Raw genomic sequence first — 22,343 nt, forward strand, 5'->3', positions numbered from 1 at the left:
TAATTTCATAAATCCAGTGGTTAAAGTATGAACAAATATTGGTGAAAATAACCATAATATAATGTATAGCATATAATTTTTAAATATCTGTATTTTAAAAAATCTTAATGTGTAATGTGTAACTGATGGGGAATGTCAAAACCGAACGATGTCACCCATTTTAATATGCAGCACAAAGGACTTTTTAATGAACCTGGATAATTTGGCAAATTATTTTAATTTCATTTTGCAGCTATCACTTTTTTATGATCCTGGGTGTAAAATAGAGTCTCTAACTGCAGTACATTTCCCTCGTGCCTCAGGGCCAATTCAGTAGACCTGTTCAAGCACTTCCCTCTAGAACTGTATAATCTGCAAGATATGAACACATTTGGATCAGAGGTAGTTCAAAGCTCTCAACTGACATGAAAGTCAGTTGAATATACATTAGCTTTAAAAATTTTAATTATTTATGATTGGAATTGTATACTTGCATTATGGTAGCCTTACTAATATTTATTTCTTTTAATTGGCAATTCACATTGTGTGTTAAGCTTGTTTTAATAGCCAGCAAACAAACCAGCATTAAACAGGATCTCATTAGAGCATTCATTTATGTTTTTCTGCCTCTGCTTTTCAAGCTGTACATCTCGCTTTCAGTGACCCTCAATCTTTGGCATCTTATTCGAACCGCTCGTTGTTGTGACGAGCAGTGTGGTCAATAGGACCACGGATCTCCATGACCAGACCTGGTCACCGCCACTTCGAGATCAGTGCCCTTGGACTGGTGCCGGTTGCTCACAGGACAAGCAGAGCCACACTACAATTGAATCTATACTATTTCCAGTCTTATGTTGTCCTCTTGTTTGTGGGCCTGATACACTGGGCATGACTTACTGGATTACTGTGTGGAGCATCCACATTGATCTCTGGTTTGCTTCCATTAGTGGCATCCGTTTGGCTGGAACCTTACTTTCAACTAGCTGTTGCTGAGGAAGGAGGGGCACACTCTGTTCCAGGTATTCATTTTTAAGCCATAGTTTAAGTCAATTAGATCGCACATCTTGCTGATTCTAATGTTTGAATGTTTGGTCAAAAAAAAAAAAAGAAGAGAAACCTCTTCTTGTCTGCATGCTTTATATACTGAGTTGCAGCCACATGGTTCTCCTGTTTCGAGGAGCAGGCTATTTGCTTTAATGGGCAGATGTACCTAATAGAGTGTCGGTGAGTGTATATATGGTATAGGCGAAAATGAACTCCCGCATGATTATTATATTTGAACTGTTTTTCACAATTACAGTTTGTCCTTTACACAAAGGTACTTTTATACCAAGGTGTCACGCTTGATTAACTACATTACAACATATCAATATCCACTGAAGAGCTGAAATGTCAGTGATAATGGATTGGTTTCGGATTGGTATCAGTTGCTTGGCTACATATTTACAAAGGACATGGGTCCTTGTTTTTTTTACGCATTAGTGACCAGGTGAAACAGACATTGTATCAGATGATTGTTCCCCTCCCCCGTCCCCCCCAGAACACTGTACTAGTCACTGAAAGCTCTTATTGTGTTTAGAGCACCATAACTTCCAGTAACACAGTGTTCTTAAATATGTCGGTGTTTTAATATGGCCTATTCAGTTCACCAGCATTTGTATTTGAAGCGGATGTTGGAATTCCTGAATAGTGCACCCCGGAGTCCTTACAGTATGTGCACCACTCCGTTTGCATTGCAGTAGCCTCGCTGATCTGACACGCTGCAGAGGCTTGTGGGTACTTCCTGCGACTCTTTGAGGAACATTGCAAATATAGACCTGTACCTTTGTATTTTTCCATCAGGGGCATACAATGGTTTGAGTTTGAGGGAAAAGATCATTGTGGATCATTTTTTGGAGGATGAATGCAAATCCTTTTTTGTGACATACGGTGCATGCATGAGTGAGCAAGAGAGGGAGAATATTATGAAGCATAGATTATCATTCTGTGTGCGTGTGTGTGCGTGTGTACCTGTGTGTGTATTGCACCTGTGCGTGCATGCATGCTGTTTGGGGCGGGGTGCTAGGTCTGGCCAGGCTGACTCAGCATCAGTTGTTGTGTCTGACAGAGAGGAAGGCAAGGAAGAGTCAGAAATGGTACGAGCGCTGACCTCAGGCAAGGGTTAACCACGTGGGCAGCCTCTCTCGGTTCACTGCCGTTTTCAGAAATGAGGATGTTCGTGTTGAAACTGAGCAGGAAGTGAGCGCTCGGCTTCCTCTGTACCCTTGTTTCTGTCGTCCTACTGCAGAGACTCCCCGCAGTGCTTGACTGAGACTGCGAGAGCCCTACAATGGATGAGCATTTCACTTTCTGTGTGTGTGCACGTGCGTGCGTTAGAAAGCGAGAGAGAGTGATGATGTAATGAAGCACAGATTATCGTTCTGCATTGAAGACTAGGCTACACGTTAAGCGGCCACTGTCTTGGTGTGCACTTTGCATGTCTCTGGGGTTAATCTGGGACGTCGGCGTTTTCTGTAGAAATGTAATTGTACTGTATAAATGTCACTGCTGAATAGCGCCATGGCATGGACCTGCGGAGGGACTGTGTTTGTGGGTAATTTAACGCAAGCCTGTCTCTGTTTTTGCGCAGGACCTGAGCTCCTTCGCCTTGCCCCTGCTGGATGGAGAGGGGGAGCGAGCTGACAAAGACTGCACACGCAAGGTAACGCCCACATAGCGCCCAATCACACTGAGAAGGGAGATCACATGACTGTAATTACAAGACCCAGTGCAGTGAGCTCCATAGTGTTTCAGGCAAAGACTTTTTTTTTTTTTTTTTTTTGAATTTGGCTCTTTACTCCACAGATTTAGATTTGTAATCAGACAAATATGTGGTTTACACTATTCGATTTCGCCATGTTGACATTACAGCACTTTCTACCTAGCCCCCATTTCTGGGCTCTGTAATGTTTGGGGCAAATTAATGTTACGTAAATTAAATGAAAGTAGTCATGTTTAGTATTTTGTTGCATATCCTTTCCATACAATGACTGCTTGTAGTCTATGACCCATAAATATCACCAGATGCTGAGTACCTTCTCTGGTGTTGCTCTGCCAGCGTTTGCCTGAAGAATGTTGCTGACAGGTGTTTGGGAGTTTTTCTTCTTTATGGTGAGAATTCTTCAGTCATCAACTGTAGAGGCCTTCCTTGGCCTACCAAGCCCTTTTACTAAGCTCACCAGGGCTCTCTTGTTAATGATGTTCCAAACAGTTGATTTTGGTAGGCCTAACAGTTGGCATATGTTTCTGACTGTGTCTTTCTTATTTCTCAGCCTCATAATGGCGTCCTTGACTTTCATTGGCACTACTCTGGTCCTCATGTTGACAAATGCCAATAAAAGTAATCAAAAGCCTATTATCAAGGCTAGATACTGAAAGCTCTCTTGTGCCTGCACCAAGGAAGCAATTGAACACACCTGACTAATCAGAAACACCTGTGAAGCCGTTTTTCCCTTTTGTCTTGGGCTTGAGAGAAAACTTAAGGCAACAAGATACTCAGCCATCTGGTGATTGCAGACTTATGTGACAAAGTACTAAACATCACTGCTTTCATTTCCATAACATTCATTTGTCCCAAACATTATGGTGCCCTGAAAGTGCTGTAATTTCTACATGGTGAAACCAAAATGTATACCCTTAAATTAAACAGAGAATTTGCACTTTAATCACAATATTAAATTGTGGAGTATAGAGCCAAATAAAGGGGGGGGGTTGTCCCAAACATTATGGAGCTCCGTGTGTGTGTGTGTGTGTGTTATGTATATATATATATATATATATATATATATATATATATATATATATATATATATAATTTAAACAATAAGAGGAGGAAGACTTTCCCATGACATGTGTGTCATTGCTATTATGTAAGACTGAGCTATGGGCGTGGCCAGTAGATGCTGGCATGCTGTAATCGGAGCCAGGTTACATGGGGCCAGCTGGGTGTGTGCTGTTGGTACGCCATATATGGCTACTCAATTTATTTTTGTCTTCGTCCTTTTAGGACGTACAAACATATTTGTGTAAACAATTATATTCATGATTGGATATGTGAAGCAAATAAGCTGATATCAAGGGTGCAGGGTGTAATATGGTCCAGATGTTAAGTTCTTTAATTCCAGTAAGATAATTTCATTTGTCAAGTCGGTCCAGCTTATAAAATATTTCATATTGCATATGACTATGATTAAACATGTTTTGTGGAGATGAATCAGGTCCACTGAGAATGCATTTCCAGTCGGGAACACTGTGTACTGCGTATCCAATATCTAAGTCATATCTGCACCGTTTAACATACACATATAAAGTTACGTGATTGATTTGGTTACATGGCCCATCGAGAGAGGGGGAAATGTGCATTAGTAAGATTGCAATGCAATACAGTATTCAGCTGTGAGTCATGTTGCCTTGGTTGCTTGGATTTAATATGAGGCAGATATTGTGTACAGATTCACAGATAATGATTTCCCAACCCTCCACCCCACCCCACCCCGCCCCGATTTTCTCCCCAGTCATGCTCTCAGTGAAGCACTCAACACAATGTCAGTTATGGATTTTGGGAGAGCATAGTCAGCTGGTGCTTAGCACACCACAGTGCAGATTGGGCTTACACAATCATCAAAGTCAGGAGTCAGAGGAAGACAATTATTCATATGCAGCTCAGCAAACTGGCGGATGTCCAGTCGATGAGCGGGAGATGCTTGTGCAAGTGAAACTCTCCCATCCGTGAGCGACGCTTCAGCCAATTGTTGCCGCCATGATTGAACTAGAGCAGCGCCTCGACAGGAAGAGCCATCCGGCAGCCAGTTAATTACTGTGATGTTCTCATTTAGCCATTTACCTTGTAGCCTAAACTGGACAGGGTGGCATCTTTTCACCTTACGTCGTAGCTTCGAGAGCTCCCTCATTGGGATTAGACCGCTTGGCCAAAGAAAATGCTGTTTGCACCGATAGCTCTGGGGAACCATTTTTATAAAGCGGAACGCTGCAAGCTTTTGGTCTCTTTCTGTCTTTAGCTATAAGAACTTAAAGGTCACCCCTTCCTTTTCAGTCTGAAAAAAATATATAGACAGGGCAATTGGTCAACAAGAGGTCTGAGAAAGCTAGGTCAGTATGAGGCTGTCCTTTTAGCTTTCAAGCAGTAGCTATGACCAGTTCATTTAGGGCATTGACATACTGTCTCAGCCAGTGTTGGTATGCTGCAGTCAACCATGCTGCTTTTACCAAATGTGATAATGACACAACAACAAAAATTTTGTTAAATTAACAAATAACATAAATACCAATAATAATAATAATAATAATCACATTGTAAACTGGGATCCTGTTTGCACTCACCCTGTCCTTCAGTCTTTTTCTTCAGATCTTGTTATCTAATCATCCCTGCATTTCATTGGTTAAATAAATCATCCCCTCTGCACCTTAGCTGACATGTGGCAAGTGTGCAGTGCCCAGGTGGGGGATGTGCATGGGCTTATATATCACTGAGTCATCTGCCCTTCACTGTAAAGCACTTTGATATGCTGTTAAATGAATTAAAGGTGATGCAGACAAATTCTCTCTCTCTCACTCTCTCTCTCTTTCCATGTTTCCCTTTCTCTCTTTCCTAGCTGCTCTCTCTCCCCCTCTCTCTCTCATGCATTAGAAAAAAAACATGCTTTTACTAACCAGAGTTACAGGCCATGTTTGGGCCTTTGAAGTGGAGTTGAAAGTTTCTGAAGATTTTCTGAGCTCTTTCATCCGTAAGCTTATTTGCTGGATTGTTTTTGGCCTTGGACGGCGGGTCTGTTTGCCTGTGAAAAAAGGCTGGCTTTGATTCTGTAGGTGACTCCAGGTTGCGTAACAATGCGCGCATTTGTTCTGCCCCTGGTTCCCGTGTGACGGATGGCGTCCGATGGGAAACTTTGAAAATGCATTAAACGGGCTGAAAAGAGGGATTGTTGAGGTGCACACCTCTAGCATTTACAGGGAATCTTTTTTCCCCTCCGTACTTTTAAACGGCAGGATCTGTGTAACGGGACATGTTCTGTTTCTCGGTGGAATGGGGACAGTCGCTCCCTCCCTGTCAGCAGGCTGTGACCGCCTGGCCCGTCTCCTCGGTGGTGCCTCCCAGGGGCTTTCTCTGTGAACTTCAGTGTGGGGAGTGTGCCGTAGCCGAGTCTTCAAGAAATCAAGCTTTACTCACTTCAGCTCAGCCATTTTACATTAGACAGACCATATCTGAGCTGGGCTGCCTCTTGCAGTACGCCCTGGAAATGTGCTTGTGGACTGTATGGTGTAGTTCGAGCACAAGACCCTGAACCTAACAGCAGTTGGGTTGAATCCCAGGGTAGAGTACTCGTGTTTTATCTTGAGTATGTTGCCTCCATTGCTACAGTTAAGATCCTGCTGTATTAGCAGTCTGTTGCTGTTTAAAGGTGTTTCCATTGTTTCTGGATTAAGGGTGTGCACTAACCACAAACGGAAGACAAATTCTGCAGGAGAGATTATGATGTACCTTTTCAACAGGACAAATGCTTGTTTTCACCACTCGTAAAATGCTTGCCTTATCTTTTGGGCTGTTTTCGGTCTGAATTTCTGTAGATCTGTGGTCTTTTAAGGTTTTGGAAGGATTCATTTAAATGCCAAGGCGTGTGGTCAATGTTAAATACAGCGGCATGAACTTTCAATCAACAGCTGATTCTCTTTCCAGATTATCAAAAAAAAAAAAAAAAATCTTGCCTGGCATGCTTGTCCAAACGTGCTTTGCGCAACGGCACAGCCAAACAGGTCCCGGGCAAACATGAAGCCTATGAGCTGCTGTTTTGCAATAGAATTGGCTTGAAGTCTGGGGGTGAGCCAACGCAAAAGCAAACTCATTGTCCAAATAGAGAGCAGTAGGGCGAACGTGAAGGTCTTCGACACACTTTGGCGATTTTCGGGTGCGTGCGGCCTCTGGCCTGCTACGACTTCGGGTTCCTCGGAGGCCTAAAGAGAGCGAAAAGTGGCCACACCAAAAACCCCGCCCCCCGCGATTGCCCACCGCTGCCGTCGTCTAAAAATTTGCTCGGAGGTGAAAATGAGTTTTTGCGTCGGGGCTGCCGGGCGCGTCTGCCGGTTGGAGCGCGGAGGCAGCGTGGGCTCGGCGGCGACGGCGATGGAGACGAAATGTGCGGAGCCTCACGCCTTCGCACCGGAGCCCAACTGGCCCCTCTCTCACAGCGCCTCACACGCCATCTGCGAGCCTGTCTCTGTCATCTGGGGCTGGGCAGCCCTGCCAGCATTTAGCATGGGATGTGTAAGCCGCGCTCTGCTTCGCGCGTTGCTAGCTCCGCATGCCGTAGCTTTATTTGATCCCCATTTTTACAGACCTCGGCACGTTCGACAGTTCATGTCCTCCTCTCTTGTCGCTGGAGAGAGAGAGAGAGAGAGAGAGAGAGAGAGAGACCTCAACATTTGAACATAAGGGGACTATTAGTCATAAGCCCTACAGTTTAATCTTAACAGTGTAAGCAGTTGTACTCCTTTTCTAAACCAAAACCCTTTCAGTGAGATACTGACAGCATTTGGTGGAAACCAGTTATGTCACACTTTGTACAATAGGGATTTCACCTGATATGGTATCTTTGTGCTCTATGCTCTGGCATTTGTTAAGTGTTTCCTTATTAAATTTTCAGGGTTGATGACAAAAGGAAGTGGGTCAGTAATATCTTGTCTGATGAAATTGCTTCGTGGTTGTAGGCAATAGTAATTCATTTACTGCCTCTCCTTAAGAAAATGTGAAACAAAAACCTGCTTCCATGTGTGGTTGGGTTAGTAGAAACAGTCTTGTTCAGGTTTGAGGAGAATATGTTATTCTAGTGATATTAAATCTGTGTGTGTGTACCCCCTGACCTTTCAAAATGAATTCACTTCTCATTGGGAGAGTTTTGTAATTCTTGGAGAATTTTGTAATTCAGGTTAAAAAAAAAAAAACACAACAAAAAAAAACTTTTTTAACGTGAAATTGTTGTGAAGCCAGTTCTTTTTTCTCTTTGGGAAATGAAAAACAGTAAGTTCCTCTCAAAGTACTCGCTTGTGGTTTCTGCTTTTCAGACTACTCTGAAACTGCTGATACTTGACTATCATTACCTCTGAAGGAGGAATTGCTCTTGCTTCATCAGACTTTCACCATGAGCGTCTCTGTACTAATGCTTTAAAACCTTTCACTTCCTTAATCAGGCACAGAGTTGAGATGATTATGATTTGTTAACAAATAGGCCAAAAGCTAGCTTTTATCACTGCACTTTCACTTTCTGTGTGTGGGTGGGTGTGTGTCTGTCTGTGTGTGTCTCCATCTGTCTGTGTGTGTCGTTGTGTACGAGTGTGTGTGGGTGGTGAAAACAGTGAATTTGTATAATAACAAAATGGCAGAGACAGAGGAAATGATCTGCACTGCAGTTTCCGGTACTGAGCGCTCTGTGAGGGTTGTTTTGATGTGGGATCTCAAGCACAAGATCATAAATTGTACCACCTTCAGAATTGTGTCCTGTCCTTTCATGTTCTGCGCTGGTGACTTACCTTAGAGAAGTAGAGCTTCATTTTTAATTATCTTATTTTTTCCCCAGAGGGAAGAAAGCTGCTACTCAGCCAGCCCCACCAGAGGCTTCTTCATGAGGGGTCCGGGTGGGCGGCCCCCCAGCCCTCGCTCCGCCCCCGTCAGGCCCAAATCCATCCCCAGCTCCTCCCCCAAAACCATCTTCCCCTACCCCACCCAGCAGGAGTCCTCTCCCAAGTCCCCCCACCGCATGAGCTTCAGCGGGATCTTCCGCACCTCCTCCAAGGACTCCACCTCCTCCAGCACCCCCTCCTCCTCCCCCTCCCCCATTGGCATCAAACTGTTCTCTCGCACCAGGAAAGGTAAGAGGGCGTCGGAGGCAGGGAGGCTGCTGGGTACGTCCAGCATCACAACACGCTAGCGCTTCGGCCTGCAGCGCATGCTGGTTTCCCCAGCGACTCGCGCAGCTGACATTCTTTACATGCGATGGGTTTATACAGCTGGATGATTTAAGAAACAAGTCAGGCTAGGCCCGTTGCCCGGGACGACAAGGGCAGGGCCGCAGCTGGGAGTTGAAGGCTTACCCTTTGGTAAGTCCAGTTCCCTGGCTGCTATGGCACACTGCCTCCCACATCTGGGGCTGGCGGATGGCGCTGGCCAATCAGGTTCCAGATGGAGCGCATGACCGCCGCACCGGTCCTCAGGCTGTCGGCTCGGCTGCGATCGGTTGCATCTCGGTTTGAATCGATGTCTGTGCGAGCGTTGGGCAGCGCGTGGCGCGCCGGCTGCAGTTCTCACTGATTGGCCAGCAGCTCCTCGTGGCTTCCAGCGCTGGAACCAGCCGAGGGCAGGGTGCCTCCCCGTCACCGCGTGGGAAACGGGGGCGACCCCCGGCCGCGCGGAAGAAACGCAGGTTTGCGCCGGCAGTCAAGTGGCTGCAGACCACAGCGGCAAAGCTGCGTTTCCTGTGAAAGAAAAGACAACAACCGAGTGGGCTGCAAACACACCTTTTTACAGCTTGGACTGGGAGAGACACAGAGAGAGACCAAGAGAGAGAGACCAAGAGAGAGACCAAGAGAGAGACCAAGAGATAGACAGAGAGAGACCAAGAGAGAGAGACGCAGAGAGAGACCAAGAGAGACCGAGAGAGAGAGAGAGACAGACAGAGACCGAGAGACAGAGAGAGAGAGAGAGAGAGAGACAGACAGAGACCAAGAGAGAGAGACAGAGACCGAAAGAGAGACAGAGAGAGAGAGAGAGAGCGATAGACACAGAGATGCTTTCACCATAAAGTCACACGTCAGCTTTAGCTGAGCTCTTGTACCATGTGCTGAGCTTTCCGGAAGGAAGGGTCAAAATATACCCTGCTGTTTAGTCTGAGCCGTGCCCACTTTTATCGCACACACCCACGCAAACGCTTCCCTTTCTCTCTGCAACAAAACAAACTTGTGCGAAAAGAACACGGCCTGACTTGTGGCTCTGAGTTTTAAGCGGCGTCTGATTTTGTGCCTTTGAGTGCTGCTTTTGTAGCGTCAGCTGCTTGGAAGTGCGCTGAAGTGGAATGCGTGCCGGTGTCATTGCTCTTTCCGTTTATGCCAAATGCAGGTTCGCTGAAATTAGCGGAGGGTACCGATGTGCCATTTTTCCTTGCCTACGTATTGGCTAGGCTAAGAAACCAGCTCAGTCAGCCTGCACTGACTATGATCCACTGGGATAATGGTCGCGGCAGCAGGGTAAACAGAAATGGACCAGATAACATTAACATTGAAAAAGCCACAATGAATGGTGGGCCAAGGAGTCCTCTCCGAGCCACAGGAAAACAAACCAATTTACCCACAAGGATTATGGGTATTTGTTTTCCCCTCCTTCCAGAAGAGCAGCTATTGCGGGTTTTCTGACAGATCCGCTTCCCTCCTCGTTTCCTCTCCTTACGGTTTCAGCAGCTTCCTCCCAAATAAATAACCGGGGTCTTTGTTTCTCCCGCTCGGGCCTCGATGTTTTCCAGAAGGGTCCGGATCCCAGGCGCTGCTTCGCATTACAGTACCGGCTGCGATTGGACATCCAAACCCGCACGCCGCGTATGGGCCCCTTGTTGCTAAGCGTTCGCGGCATATTATGAGTAATCGCGTTCGAGGGAGGTGGTCCTTTTTTTTTTTCCTCTGTCATTGTAATTCTCGGGCGCCGGGCTTTTCTTTCTCGGCTGCTTGTCGCTGCATCTGCTCGGCCGGGAGGATTCGTCTCATCAGCTGATTGAGCGAGTCTGATCCTCTACCGGCTGCCACGATCGAGGGGGGGAGGGAGGAGGGGGGAGGGGAAGGGGGGGGGGGTTGCCACACAAACCACGCTCGGGCAGAGGGCTGCGATGAGCTGGCCGTCCTGGCCGCGGCCCAGCTGAGTCTGGTGACAGCTCTGTGCCCATCTCTCTCCTCTGGAGCGTTCCCCGCCGCCCTGCCGCGTCGGGTGACTGCCACGCCGCTCAGCTGCCAGCCCGTGGGTTCCCCCGCTCGTGAAAACGCCGGAACGTAAAGGGCAGCTCTCCGCGGGGTCTCTGCCCTTCGCGCTTGTCCCCGCCAGACGCGGAGGGCGTGGTCGCGATGTTCGGCAGGCGGAGGGTTCCACACCCGAGAATCTTCCGGATGGGGCGCGAACGGCGCCTCGCGGATTAGAACTGAGCAGCGATGAAAGGGAGGCGGGGTCTCTGCGTGGCGCCTCAGATCTCGGAGTGCGGGACTGTGGGAGGTGTCGACTGTTCCCGGCACATCAGTAACTCCAACACCTGCCAGAAATCGGGCTGCTGCTGAGACATTTTTCCTAAAAGGCTCTTTCTGTCAGACCTGGTAAAAGGTTCCTGATGAAGTTCTAAACGGCATTTTTTTTTCCCTAAAATGTGGCCCTTGGGAGGATCCTTCTTCGGCACAGAAGCTTTCTGCCAGTCTTTAAGGCGACCATGACTGCTCTTTGTTTACTGTTTCATGGTGCTTTATGCAGTCAGTGCAGTTAGTCTCAAGGCTGTTTCGCATTTTTGTCTGCTTTTGTTTTTCACTGGTGTGGTTGTGCATGCCTTGTGTCTACTGTTCTAGCCTCTCCTCTCAAACAGCCTTCTCACACAGTGTTACTGCCGTTATTGTTCAGAAAATGGCATAGGGGAGGGGGCACAAAGTGCATTAAAATGTTGAATACGACAACAAAATAAACAACAATGCTGTTGCAAAAGGGAAGATGTTTTAAAGAGGTGGGTAGAACAGCAAAGTAGATCATGGTTTCCATGGTTGCAGTCCCCTTGCTTTGCACCGTTACTGGAATATTCCATGGCGTCCATGCCAGGCTGTGGCCATTTCCATTTCCTGTGAAGGCTGGCGTGTGTAACCACGCCAAATGAGTGCAGTTCAGAGGCCGTGGACGCCTGCCACATTTCCTGGGGTTTCACGGTGCTTTCATTCCACACTTCCAGGAAGAAAATGAGAGCTGACATCTCGCTCTGACTGCACTCCTTTGCTTCTAAGCCACCTAGAGGCGAACAGTACACATAACGGTTTTCACATGTGTGTGTGTGTGTGGGTTCCAAACTACCACTGGTTTATAGTTATTCTTGTCTACTCTACAGATATTAGCTTAAGCCGGTAGTGTAAAACAAATATGTGAATTGAATTAAGAGGGTTATGACGATAAGGGTGACCCTTAAGGAATGGTGATGATAAGAACAGAATGTGTCTGTATTTTTATGTTTGTGAGAGATGTGTGTGTGTGTGTGTGTGTGTGCGCGCGTGTGTGTGCTCACGTGTGTGCGCGCGCGCCGTGTGTGTGTGTGTGCATGCGTGCGTGTGTGTGTGTGTTTGCATGCGTGTGTGAGTCACACACACTGGTCCCTCCTTGTTTTGGAGGCCGGAGCTCTCCTGCTCTCTGTGAGAGTCTGATCTTATTCAGCTACTCACACAGTCTTTCAGAGCAGGAAAGAGCTGTACTTCCATACAGTTACTGCACACCTTATGGTCTTTTACAAATGGCTTTTACATTCACATGCAATGGCTTGGAGTTTCACTTAAGCTTCATAATGCAGTGGCCTGCTATGGTTGCCTCTTTGTTTCAGTGACTCAATTCACACTGTCCCTAACTGCAGTGCACATAAAGATGTGAATTCTTCTCTGGATAATGATGAAACCCAAGGATATCTTTGTTAGACGTTTCATAATGTAACATGCATATGTATTAGGTTGTCTTCTTTTTGCTCTTGTGGTTTCGACACCGCGCCTCAGTGGATTTCGTAATGTACTGAATGCTAAAGCGCTTCAAATCTCTTTCTTCTTCATATCGCCTTTTATTCTGTGGTTTATTCTATGGTTTTCATCTCATGTCTGAATTGTGGTTGATTGCTTTGTGCTGTTCTGGGATGAAGGACAGCCCAAGGCTCAGCTGTGCGGCATCGCTCAAGGTTGCCGCCGTTTTGTGCTAGGGGCGGAGACGGCAAATATTCTCTCATGGTCAGCTCGGGACAGAAAGCTCGAGAAGCCAGCCCACTTTCAGAGCGGCAGTTCCTGTGTCTCGCACAGCGCCAACCACATCACCGTCCTGCCGATAATTGCAAACTGTTCTTATAGTAATTCAGGTTTAAGATTTGTGTTCTTCTAGAAAACAATGTGAAACGCTCAAAACACATATTTTGTGAATGTCACATGGCTGGAAGCTGAGAATTTCCTGTACAACCTTTCATGTTTTAAGAGGAGGGGGGGTGTTGGAGAGTCATAAAAAAAATCTTGAGAACATTGTTATGTGAGGTGCAAGTTCCATGCCTGCAGTTCAGCAACAACAGGGGGTGCTGTGCCTCAACCATACAGCACAATCTCTCTGGAGCCACACTGCCACCTTATGGTTGTAAGAGAAAATGCAGAAGAACGACAACCATCTCGGTGCAGAACCAGTTGAAAATAGGCCTATGTCAGGCTGGTTGAAGAACTGTTTGTTTTGCATGGCTTGCTAATGTGGTTCCTGTTTTTATATTTGATGCAAATGAGCTTCATGATGGAGAAATGCTCACAGGCAATATAGTAATCCCACAACCGGGGCGACATAGCTCAGGAGGTAAGAGCGTTTGTCTGGCAGTCGGAGGGTTGCCGGTTCGATCCCCGCCCTGGGCGTGTCGAAGTGTACCTGAGGAAGACACCTAACCCCTAACTGCTCTGGTGAATGCGAGGCATCAATTGTAAAGCCCTTTGGATAAAAGCGCTATATAAATGCAGTCCATTTACCATTACCATTTACAACCAGCGTTTGTGTGTGTGGGGTGGGGTGGGGTGGGTGCCCTGCAGTTGTTTTTAAAGCCAGTACCAGTTTGCATTTAGGACACTCGTTTACTTCACAAACTCAGTTTAGCTAGTTTTCTTTTAGTAAATTCTGGACTTGCCAAACTGTTTGTGAAGAAAAATACTTGGTGCTTGTTAGTCAAAGTTAAGTCAAATATCAATTACATATCCACCATTGTGTGTGGCATGCAAAGGTCTTGTGTTGTTTTCCTGTAGAAGAGTATGGGAATTGCTGTTAGTTTCCTAAGACTGTGTGAGAGAGACTCCAGGGGTTGGGTGGAGATCTCTCTCACCTCTGGGTGAGATCTGCTGATGTGACACTTTCACTCAAGGATGGATCTCCGTGGAAACGTCATTATAAGTGCAGGACCCAGAGTGGGCATCGCCTAAGTGATATTTCACTTTTGCAGAGCAGTGACATTTATGATTGCACCTGGAAACTGACTGGATTTTATCCAAGGCGGTTGTGTGTATGTGTGTATGTGTGTGCGCGCATGTGTATTTGTGCCTGTGTGTGTGTGAATGTGTGCATGCATGCGATAGGAAAAATCTCTAACCTACAGTGCCATTTAGAATTATTTAACATTTCTGCAGCAGCACACCCATTTTACATATTTTTTGTTTGTCATTTGAGAATTAGGTCCTAATAATAGTCAGTCATCAATTAAATGATATTTTATTGCTTTGGGTACTTTTGTGTAATGGCCTCTGTGACACCACAGGTGTGCAAGTAAAGGGGACCATTCATTAAGACTGTTATTTCTTCACCCTAAAAGGAAAACCCATTAAGAGCGATGCGGTCAGTATTGTCAGCCATCTAATTGCTTAAAAATGCATGTTAATGGCAGGAAGTGCTCAGGCAGATTTGGCAGTAAGGAGTGTATTTCCCTCTTAGTGCTTTCCACATCTGTCATAAGGCTAGAATGGACCTGTTCCGATCCAGTAAGATGGAAAATGATAAATCCAAGCAAATATTTTTTTAAATGTGGGATGATACCATAGGCAATACCAAAAGGCCGTCACGAAACCTACTTCCAGTAAAAATGATCCCCGCAGCGATGTTAGTTAGTGAGGACAGGGAGCAATGAACTTCAGCACAGTCTGTGCCGCTCAGGAATTGGGATATAAGGTTGCGTCCGATTGCTTAAAAGTCACTTTGACCATCTTTTTGGTTTTGTTACCGGAACAGGTGGACGGTGGCAGATCTGCAGCTGTTGTTTATTTGAAATCTCGAACCAGGATCTCTACATTAGGTGCCTACTTAACTTAAACTCAGTAAAGTTGGCATTGAGCGTAATGGCTTACAAAGCTTACGTACAATCCATTTGTACAGCTGAATATTTACCGAAGCAATTTGGGTTACGCATCTCGCTCTGGGGTACAGCAGCAGTACCCCACTTGGGAATCGAATCTGGGACTTCCGATTTACGAGCCCAGATCCCCTGAGTGCCTGAACTGTGGGGTGAACAGCCATTCGCTGGCTCAAGCATAATGAAGGTCACTGCCTGCCTTGAAACAAAAATCTCAGTGCGCTGTGAAAACCATTTCTCAAGGGATTCTGTTCAATTGCTTAGGCAGGATCCAAAAGGCTGAGCAGAGGCTGCCGTTTTTAAAGGCATGGTTGACTTTGTGTCATTGTGTCATTAAAAAAATATTATTTCCGTTTCTGTGTGAGATTTCAATAGGCTCATGCATTTTTTATGTTTGAAATATTTGATTGATATTTCAAATACTTGCGGAAGATTCTGATGACCAGCCGGTCTTACAATGTCTGGTGTTGCTGTATTCGGAGTGTTCATAAAGCCAGTCTAAAACCAGAAAGTTAACTTTAAATAACTTCAAGCAGCTTGTCTCAGAGGGTGACTTGGTCCTCATCTATTCTGTTTTTCCTGTCACTGCTGCTGTAAGGCCTTTGAGGCCTGAATTTGAGCCAGGCTCCTAATAACCTGCCACAATTAAACAAGGCTTTGAAAGCATTTATCACCCCTCCCTCATTCTGAGGTCATTGGCTAGCTCTGTAAACCAAGCCACATTTTGCAATCAGTACCCTTGCGTCCAGCTCAGTTGCTCCATTAGGTCAGTTAGCAATGCTAACATTAGCACTCGGCACGGCATTGGCATTTTTGTATTTATTGCATAAATAATAATGCTTTCTATTTAAATTTGAGGGAACCCACTTAACGTTACATATTACATTCATTTGGAAGACACTGTTATTCCAGAGCGACCTGCATTGAAGTTTTTTGAGCCGTAATGGCAGACCTGGTAATAACATTCCCAGACCAGTACGTGTACGTGCAATATCATCATTCACTAAATATAAGTTAACTTATACCAAACTAGAACCATGATATAATTTAGATTTATTTAGCTAATGTCTATATAACGGCATAAAGCATACCGTTAACAACCCTAAATCCTAAAATGCTGTAATTTTATAAGAAGAAAGTGAGTGGTACAGGAGCCAGAATGTAGACTGAAGAGATGCCTAACCGCGTTTTTGTGCGGTGCCCAGAGAGTGTTGAGTGTGGGGGTATTATTGTCTCAAAAATAAACACACCAATGTAATTGATCCACAAATAAATGCAGCTTGTCCACAATTAAATGTAACTGATTTATTAATAAATGTAGCCGATCCATGAATAAATGTAGGCGATCCACAGATAAATGCAGCTGGTGCATCACCTGTTGCTTACGTTTATTTGTGTATTTTTGAGACGATCCTCGTAGCTTGATTGGAAATGTAAAAATAGCTACGCCACTGTCCTTCAAAATTCATTTAATGCTGGATATTGTACTGCGTACCGGAGTAATGTCAGCTCTGGAGTTGACTGATATAACGAGTTCCCAAATTTGAAAATTCCCAGTAATTTGAGCTGGAATCTCCAGGACCGGCGTGACCGCCTCCATGCATGCTGACGTTGAGACATGGGATCTTCAGTTAGGTGGCGTCTTGTGAAGGACGTGCATGATTTACCATAAAAGCACTCACTCGGCTCATAAAGGCCCTCATTTCTCTTCGCTGTGATGACAGGCGCTGGGTCAGAGTAGTGTTTAGCATTAAATCCTGTGTCTGTGTAGCGCCACTGCAGTCTCTCTGTGCTAAGTGGGCCTGACACCTTAATCTGCCCCCCCACCCCCAACAACTGGTACACCCCCGCACCCCTTTCATTTTGCATTACAGACGTGGTATTATGGTGTGGTATTGATTTTGTGTGTGTGTGCGTGCGTGCGTGCGTCTGTGTGTGTGCGTTTGTGTGTCTGTGTTTGAGTATGTTTGTGTGCCCGTGTGTGTCTCTGTGTTAGGAAAATGTGTGCATGCTTGTGTGTGATTGTGTGTTAGGGGAATGTGTGCGTGTGCTTGTGTGAGTGCTTGTGTGTGCGTGTGGTTGCGTGTGTGAGTGCACGTGTGTGCATGTGCTTGTGTGTCTGAGCCTCTTGCTCTCTTCCCGGGTTGCCTTGTAAAGTCTTATGGGGAATCTGAGGAGCCTCTTATCAAATTAAACCAGTAGAGAAAGCCAGATTAGACATTGCACTTTCCCTTCAGAGTGTCTCTTTTCATAGATTCACTGCTGGTGCAAGAAGGAAAGGTAATTGAGTACAGCACAAGATGACCTCCAGTAGCTGTCCCCGTCATCAGATATTAGTCCATATGGTTTATTCTGAATGTGTGTTTGTGTGTTTGTGTGTGTGTGTGTGTGTGTGTGTATGTGTACTGTATGTGTGTGTGCTAGTGTGCTTGTGCGTGCATGCATGAATGCTTCAAGGACTTGTGCACCAATCACCCAGAACCCAGAGTCCTGCTCGCAGAGACTTGGCTGCCTGGCTGTGATCAAAGCTTTATGGCTGCAGAGAAGTTCATTACCACAGACACACAACTCTGGGTCACTAGCAGCCAATGTGAAAAAGACAGGGTCTGTGTGGAGGGAGGGAGGGAGGGAGTGAGGGAGGGGAAAGAGAGAGGGAAAGGTGGGGCAGAGTTTAGGGTGAGGAGGAGGGATTCGCTGAGCCAATTGCCAGCGGAGTCTATATAGACTTGGTTCCTTTTACAGGCTCTTGCCTCGCGAGCTATTTTAGCGAGACGTCATGTACAGCTGCGCCTGGCAGCGCCCTGCAGGAGTGCCTGCGGTCCCTCTGAGCCCTGTGGCAGCGCTGCGCCGTGCTGAGAGGCGCTGAGAGAGCGTGTCCCTGCCTGCGTGAGGAAGCGTTTGCTTTTCTGGGGGGTGTGAAATTTCCAGCCTGACCCCGGGGGTCCGTCTGTCCGCCGCGGCCGCCCACGCTGCCGCCATCGACGCCGGACTTCTAGAAGATTCTGAGGTCGCAGCCGGCCTGCAGCCTGCGCTTCTTCTCCGCTGACGGTGCCAGGAATCTCCTGAGGATCGGCTTTCTGCTCAGGCCTCGCGCTCCAGCTGAGGACCGGAGCTCTGGTCATTTGGACTGACCTGTTCAACAGAACCTGTGCTCTGGTTGTTTGGACCGATCTGTTCAAGAGAGCCTGTGCTCTGCTCATTGGGACTGACCCGTTCAAGAGAACCTGTGCTCTGGCTGTTTTGACCGACCTGTTCAATAGAACCTGTGCTCTGGTCGTTTGGACCGAGCTGTTCAATAGAACCTGTGCTCTGCTCATTGGGACTGACCTGCTCTACGGGACCTGTGCTCCCCCTGTGGACTGTCCGGCTCTCTAGGACCTGTGCCTTGCTCATTGGGACTGACCCGCTCACACATTCGGGACTCGTTTGATAACACCAGTACATCGCGTGGTCTCGACTGAAGGGCGGGACTCCTCCCGCCATCGTCTCCCACCCCCCTTCCTCCACGTTTAAGCTGGACATGCTTCTCCCCAGTGCCCCCCCTGAGGCCCACCGTTCCCCATGAAGCGTTTCGGTAGCCTGCGGAGGACCAAGAAGCGCAAGGAGCAGGACAGACTGATAGTCCGACGGGACACCGCGCCCCACAGCCTGCTCGGTACAGTAAGAGTGATGTCATCAACCCGCGCCCCACGGGCACCGCATCGGGTTATATCGCCTGTCTTTTGATTGTAGGAATCCGTAGGACTGTTTTGCGATGGAATCGACTGCAGTGGCTGATTGTGTGGTAGCGGAGATGTTTTAAGAAGCGTAGCTTAACTGTCTCAATGCAGTCGGCTGTGGAAGGCAGCCAGCCAGATGAACAGCTCGATTTTTAATTACTAAAGTGCCTGTGGATAGGTTTAATGGCTGCCCATGACAGTGCAGACTCTTTCAAGAAATTGTGCACGCTGATGTGGTTCCGACATGGGCATACTGGTAATGCCCAAGACATCACAAGGTGTGATTCCAAACCAAACTCACGCTCACACTGAATATGATAGACTTGTCTGTTTTGGCAGAGAGTTCTCAGAGATATTCTCAGGTAACAGTCACTCCAGGAATACTCTAACACATTAGCTGCTAATATAAATGAGGAGTCTGAAGTAGCCTGCAAATAATTCAGAATCTTTTACAAATTTACTGGAGAAAATAATTGTCTTTTTTAGATTTTAGCATTTATCAGAATGATGTGCCGTGGATTACTAAAAGAGTGAAGACCACTGCACTACATGTATCTCCTGAGAAAGAATTGTATCTGCTTGCTCGAGTAATTGCTCTATGAGTCATTGGTAGGCACAGATGAATCTGCTATTCTTGAGTCTCGTTTTTTCCCCCATCTTACTGCTGCTCTATTTTTGAGCGGTAAACTTTTCAAAATAGATGGCCTAGAAAGACTTGTGGAAGCAAGCAGCAGATACTGTACCGTGAGGGCAGTGAGCTGAAACCCTCAGACCCATTCACCTCACAGCTGTCCAATCCCGGCTCGGCTGGGGTCCCGACCCCAAAACCCGCCGGGCGTCTCATTTCGCGTTTTTGCTGTGATATTTGTGCTGTAATTGCTGCCATTGTCTCAGTTTCCTAAGTTTCCCAACTAAATGAACATTTGCATGGATTTTGCACACATGACACCTGGCAATAGATGTCTGTGGCGGAACTATGTGAAGTTTAAATGCAGGGAAACCCGTTTCTCTGGGGTTAGTCTTCAAACGCACGAGTATGAACGGAGGAAAACATTCATTTTAATTTACAGTTAATTTACGGAAGAGGCTATTTAAGCATTGAATGATTGCTCTAGTCCAGCTTATTTTTAAATGACAAATGAGCAGGTACTCTCAGGAATTCTCAATTTAATATACATGGCCACAGTTATGAAAAATAAATTTTAACCTGTACATGCTGCTGGATTTATACTTCGTAAATCTATCTGGCATTAATGAGTATGTTCTAATAAAGAGACATCGAAATGGTGTGAAATTCAAAACCATAAGCAGTGAATATATAGGCTACCTCTTATTACCATGTATTTTAAAGACATGGCCTAGATGGCTTCAGTACCATGCTGCCATGTTTAAGAAAACATCTGTGCATTGCTTTATTATTGGTGTTTATTTTAAGACATACCAAACTGTTATCCTATGACTTTCTCCTTGTTATTTGACCACCCAGCTTGTAGCATATCATGGAGATTTCACTTGTGTTTTAAATCTATGTCCAGTTGTTCAATTATGGTAGAAATGTATCTATATTCATGCTGGACCAACCCACGAACCTACCCTGTATTCAAATGGTTGTGGTTTGTATGCGCAACATGGCCATTTCCATAGGCAAAGTCAGGTTTGTGTGCAGTGCTACTGTAGGTGTGCAGGTTCACTCCAATAAGTGGATTTTGGTATGATATGAATTCCTGGCCTCAAGCTGTCTCCTAACCTTAGTCACCCTGTCTTATCTCAAGAAAATTTGAAATGCACAAATGGGTAGTTCTGCAGTGTTTTCAGCGGTGTCAGCGAGCTTGTGCGTATCTTCTAAAGCAGTCCAAATTATCCAGTAGAGTTGTAACCAAAATGTTTCGCTTGCCTGGGGTTCCTGTTCATTTGTAGTGCTGGCGGAGAGTTATACCAGAACTGTTTTTGGCTTGATGGTGCTACACATTATCATCGTATCGGAGCTTGAACGTGTACAAACAGAATGAAGACAAACTAATTAAGCTTTTATTGCACTGTTTACTTAAACTGCTGTTTGTTTTACTCTTACCGTCAGTGAGGCTCTTCGCGATGCATCATCACGCATCAGTTAGCTTCTGCGTCCACAGGAAGTCGCATCCCATCATTCCGTGCGAATCTCAGGCCCGCGTGTTTAAAAGGAGACCCCTCCGGGCGCCCGACGCTCCAGGCCCAGGAACCGCTTCCGAGGAGGCGTTGGAGCCAGTGGCCTGGCGTGTGCATCGGTTAAAAGCGGGTGAAACCGATCAGGATGGGGAGAGCACAAAGGACAGAAATACATCCTGTTTCTGGCTGAAATACAGGACGTCCCGGCTAACACGGGACTGCTGGCAACCCCGGGCATTGTTACGATGGCATGCGGGCTGCTTGCTCAGGGATCTGTCAGCATTAGTCATGTTTGTGATCGGGCCCATCGGTTGCCAGGGGACACACTGCAGCAGTGGAACGGGGCCAAAGAGGCGGAGCGCGGAGCTTTTTTTACCGCTGGGCGCTGTGCAGGGTTGCCTCCGCCTTGTCGCAGAGTTGTCCGCACGCCCAAAAAGACCCCAGGGGCCGCACATCCCAGGATTGAGATTTAACGTATCGTTTGTTAATGATGACGCTTAACTGATACCAGACTGTGGGGCCTGTTCTTGCATTAGGACACCCTTCAACCATCCCATCTGACCCATTTTTCACCAAACACTGTTGTAGATCCTGCTCGTCAGTCTTACCTAGATTCATTATAATGGGATGAGGTTCCTCAGGCCTTTTATTAATATATTTAACTCTCTAAAGCTTTGGCTAGCTTCAGACCCCTCACTCACTCGACAATCCACTTCACCTAAAGCGACTGCTTTCGGGTGAGAGTTCCTGCTTCGTCAGGATCTTACCTCATATTACTATTTAATAAAGTAGGGATGTGGGTTCCTCAGGATGGTTTAACAGGCTACGTGCTGATCCAAGGGCCAGTGGACTCTGTTCCGTTCCTGTCCATCAGCCTGATGACCCTCCCACGAGGGCGGACCCTCTGTGGCTGTGACCTCCCTGCATTTACTGATGGGGAAGCAGTGAGTCATCTTGTGAGTGCTGCCCCCCTTAAAATGATGGGTTATGTTGATACAAAATGGATCCTTCAAAACACCAAGAGATCTTGTGAACTGTGCACAGTGTCGGTTTTGGCCACATTACTGAGCGACTGTAAAGACACCAACACCTGACATTCATTGTGCTTGTGACGTGTGTATGAGCTTACTGCTGCAAGCACACAGTGAACAAATGGTATTTACAAGCCATTTCTTGTTTGTTTTGTTTTTTTTTTAATGTTCGTATGTCCCACTAGACCAGCCTAAGTGATCGTGCACTCTGTTGTGTTGAGTTCTGCCTGCTGATTGCTGGCAGGCGGATGTCATCAATACTGAGTGGGTGTATTGATGAAATGAAAGTCACTCACACAGAACTG

At 46.3% G+C, this 22,343-nt stretch overlaps 1 protein-coding gene across 4 annotated transcripts in view; it reads left to right on the forward strand.

The window, feature by feature from the left end:
- The window catches only part of LOC135260877 (5'-AMP-activated protein kinase subunit gamma-2-like), a 70,560-nt gene that overhangs the window by 13,517 nt on the left and 34,700 nt on the right, over positions 1-22,343 (forward strand). For 2 of the 4 annotated variants that reach the window (XR_010331772.1, XM_064346557.1), the window contains exons 2-3: positions 2,609-2,680; positions 8,607-8,898. Coding sequence is in view for 3 of the 4 variants with exons in the window: in XM_064346557.1 (XP_064202627.1) it covers positions 2,609-2,680; positions 8,607-8,898 (364 nt within the window). In the remaining variant the exon portion in view is untranslated. Of the gene's footprint in view, positions 1-2,608; positions 2,681-8,606; positions 8,899-17,851; positions 18,799-22,343 lie in introns of those variants that run through there. The other 2 variants (XM_064346562.1, XM_064346559.1) reach the window with 2 other exon arrangements.

Source organism: Anguilla rostrata, chromosome 8 (assembly GCF_018555375.3).
Source record: "Anguilla rostrata isolate EN2019 chromosome 8, ASM1855537v3, whole genome shotgun sequence".
NCBI lineage: Eukaryota > Metazoa > Chordata > Actinopteri > Anguilliformes > Anguillidae > Anguilla > Anguilla rostrata.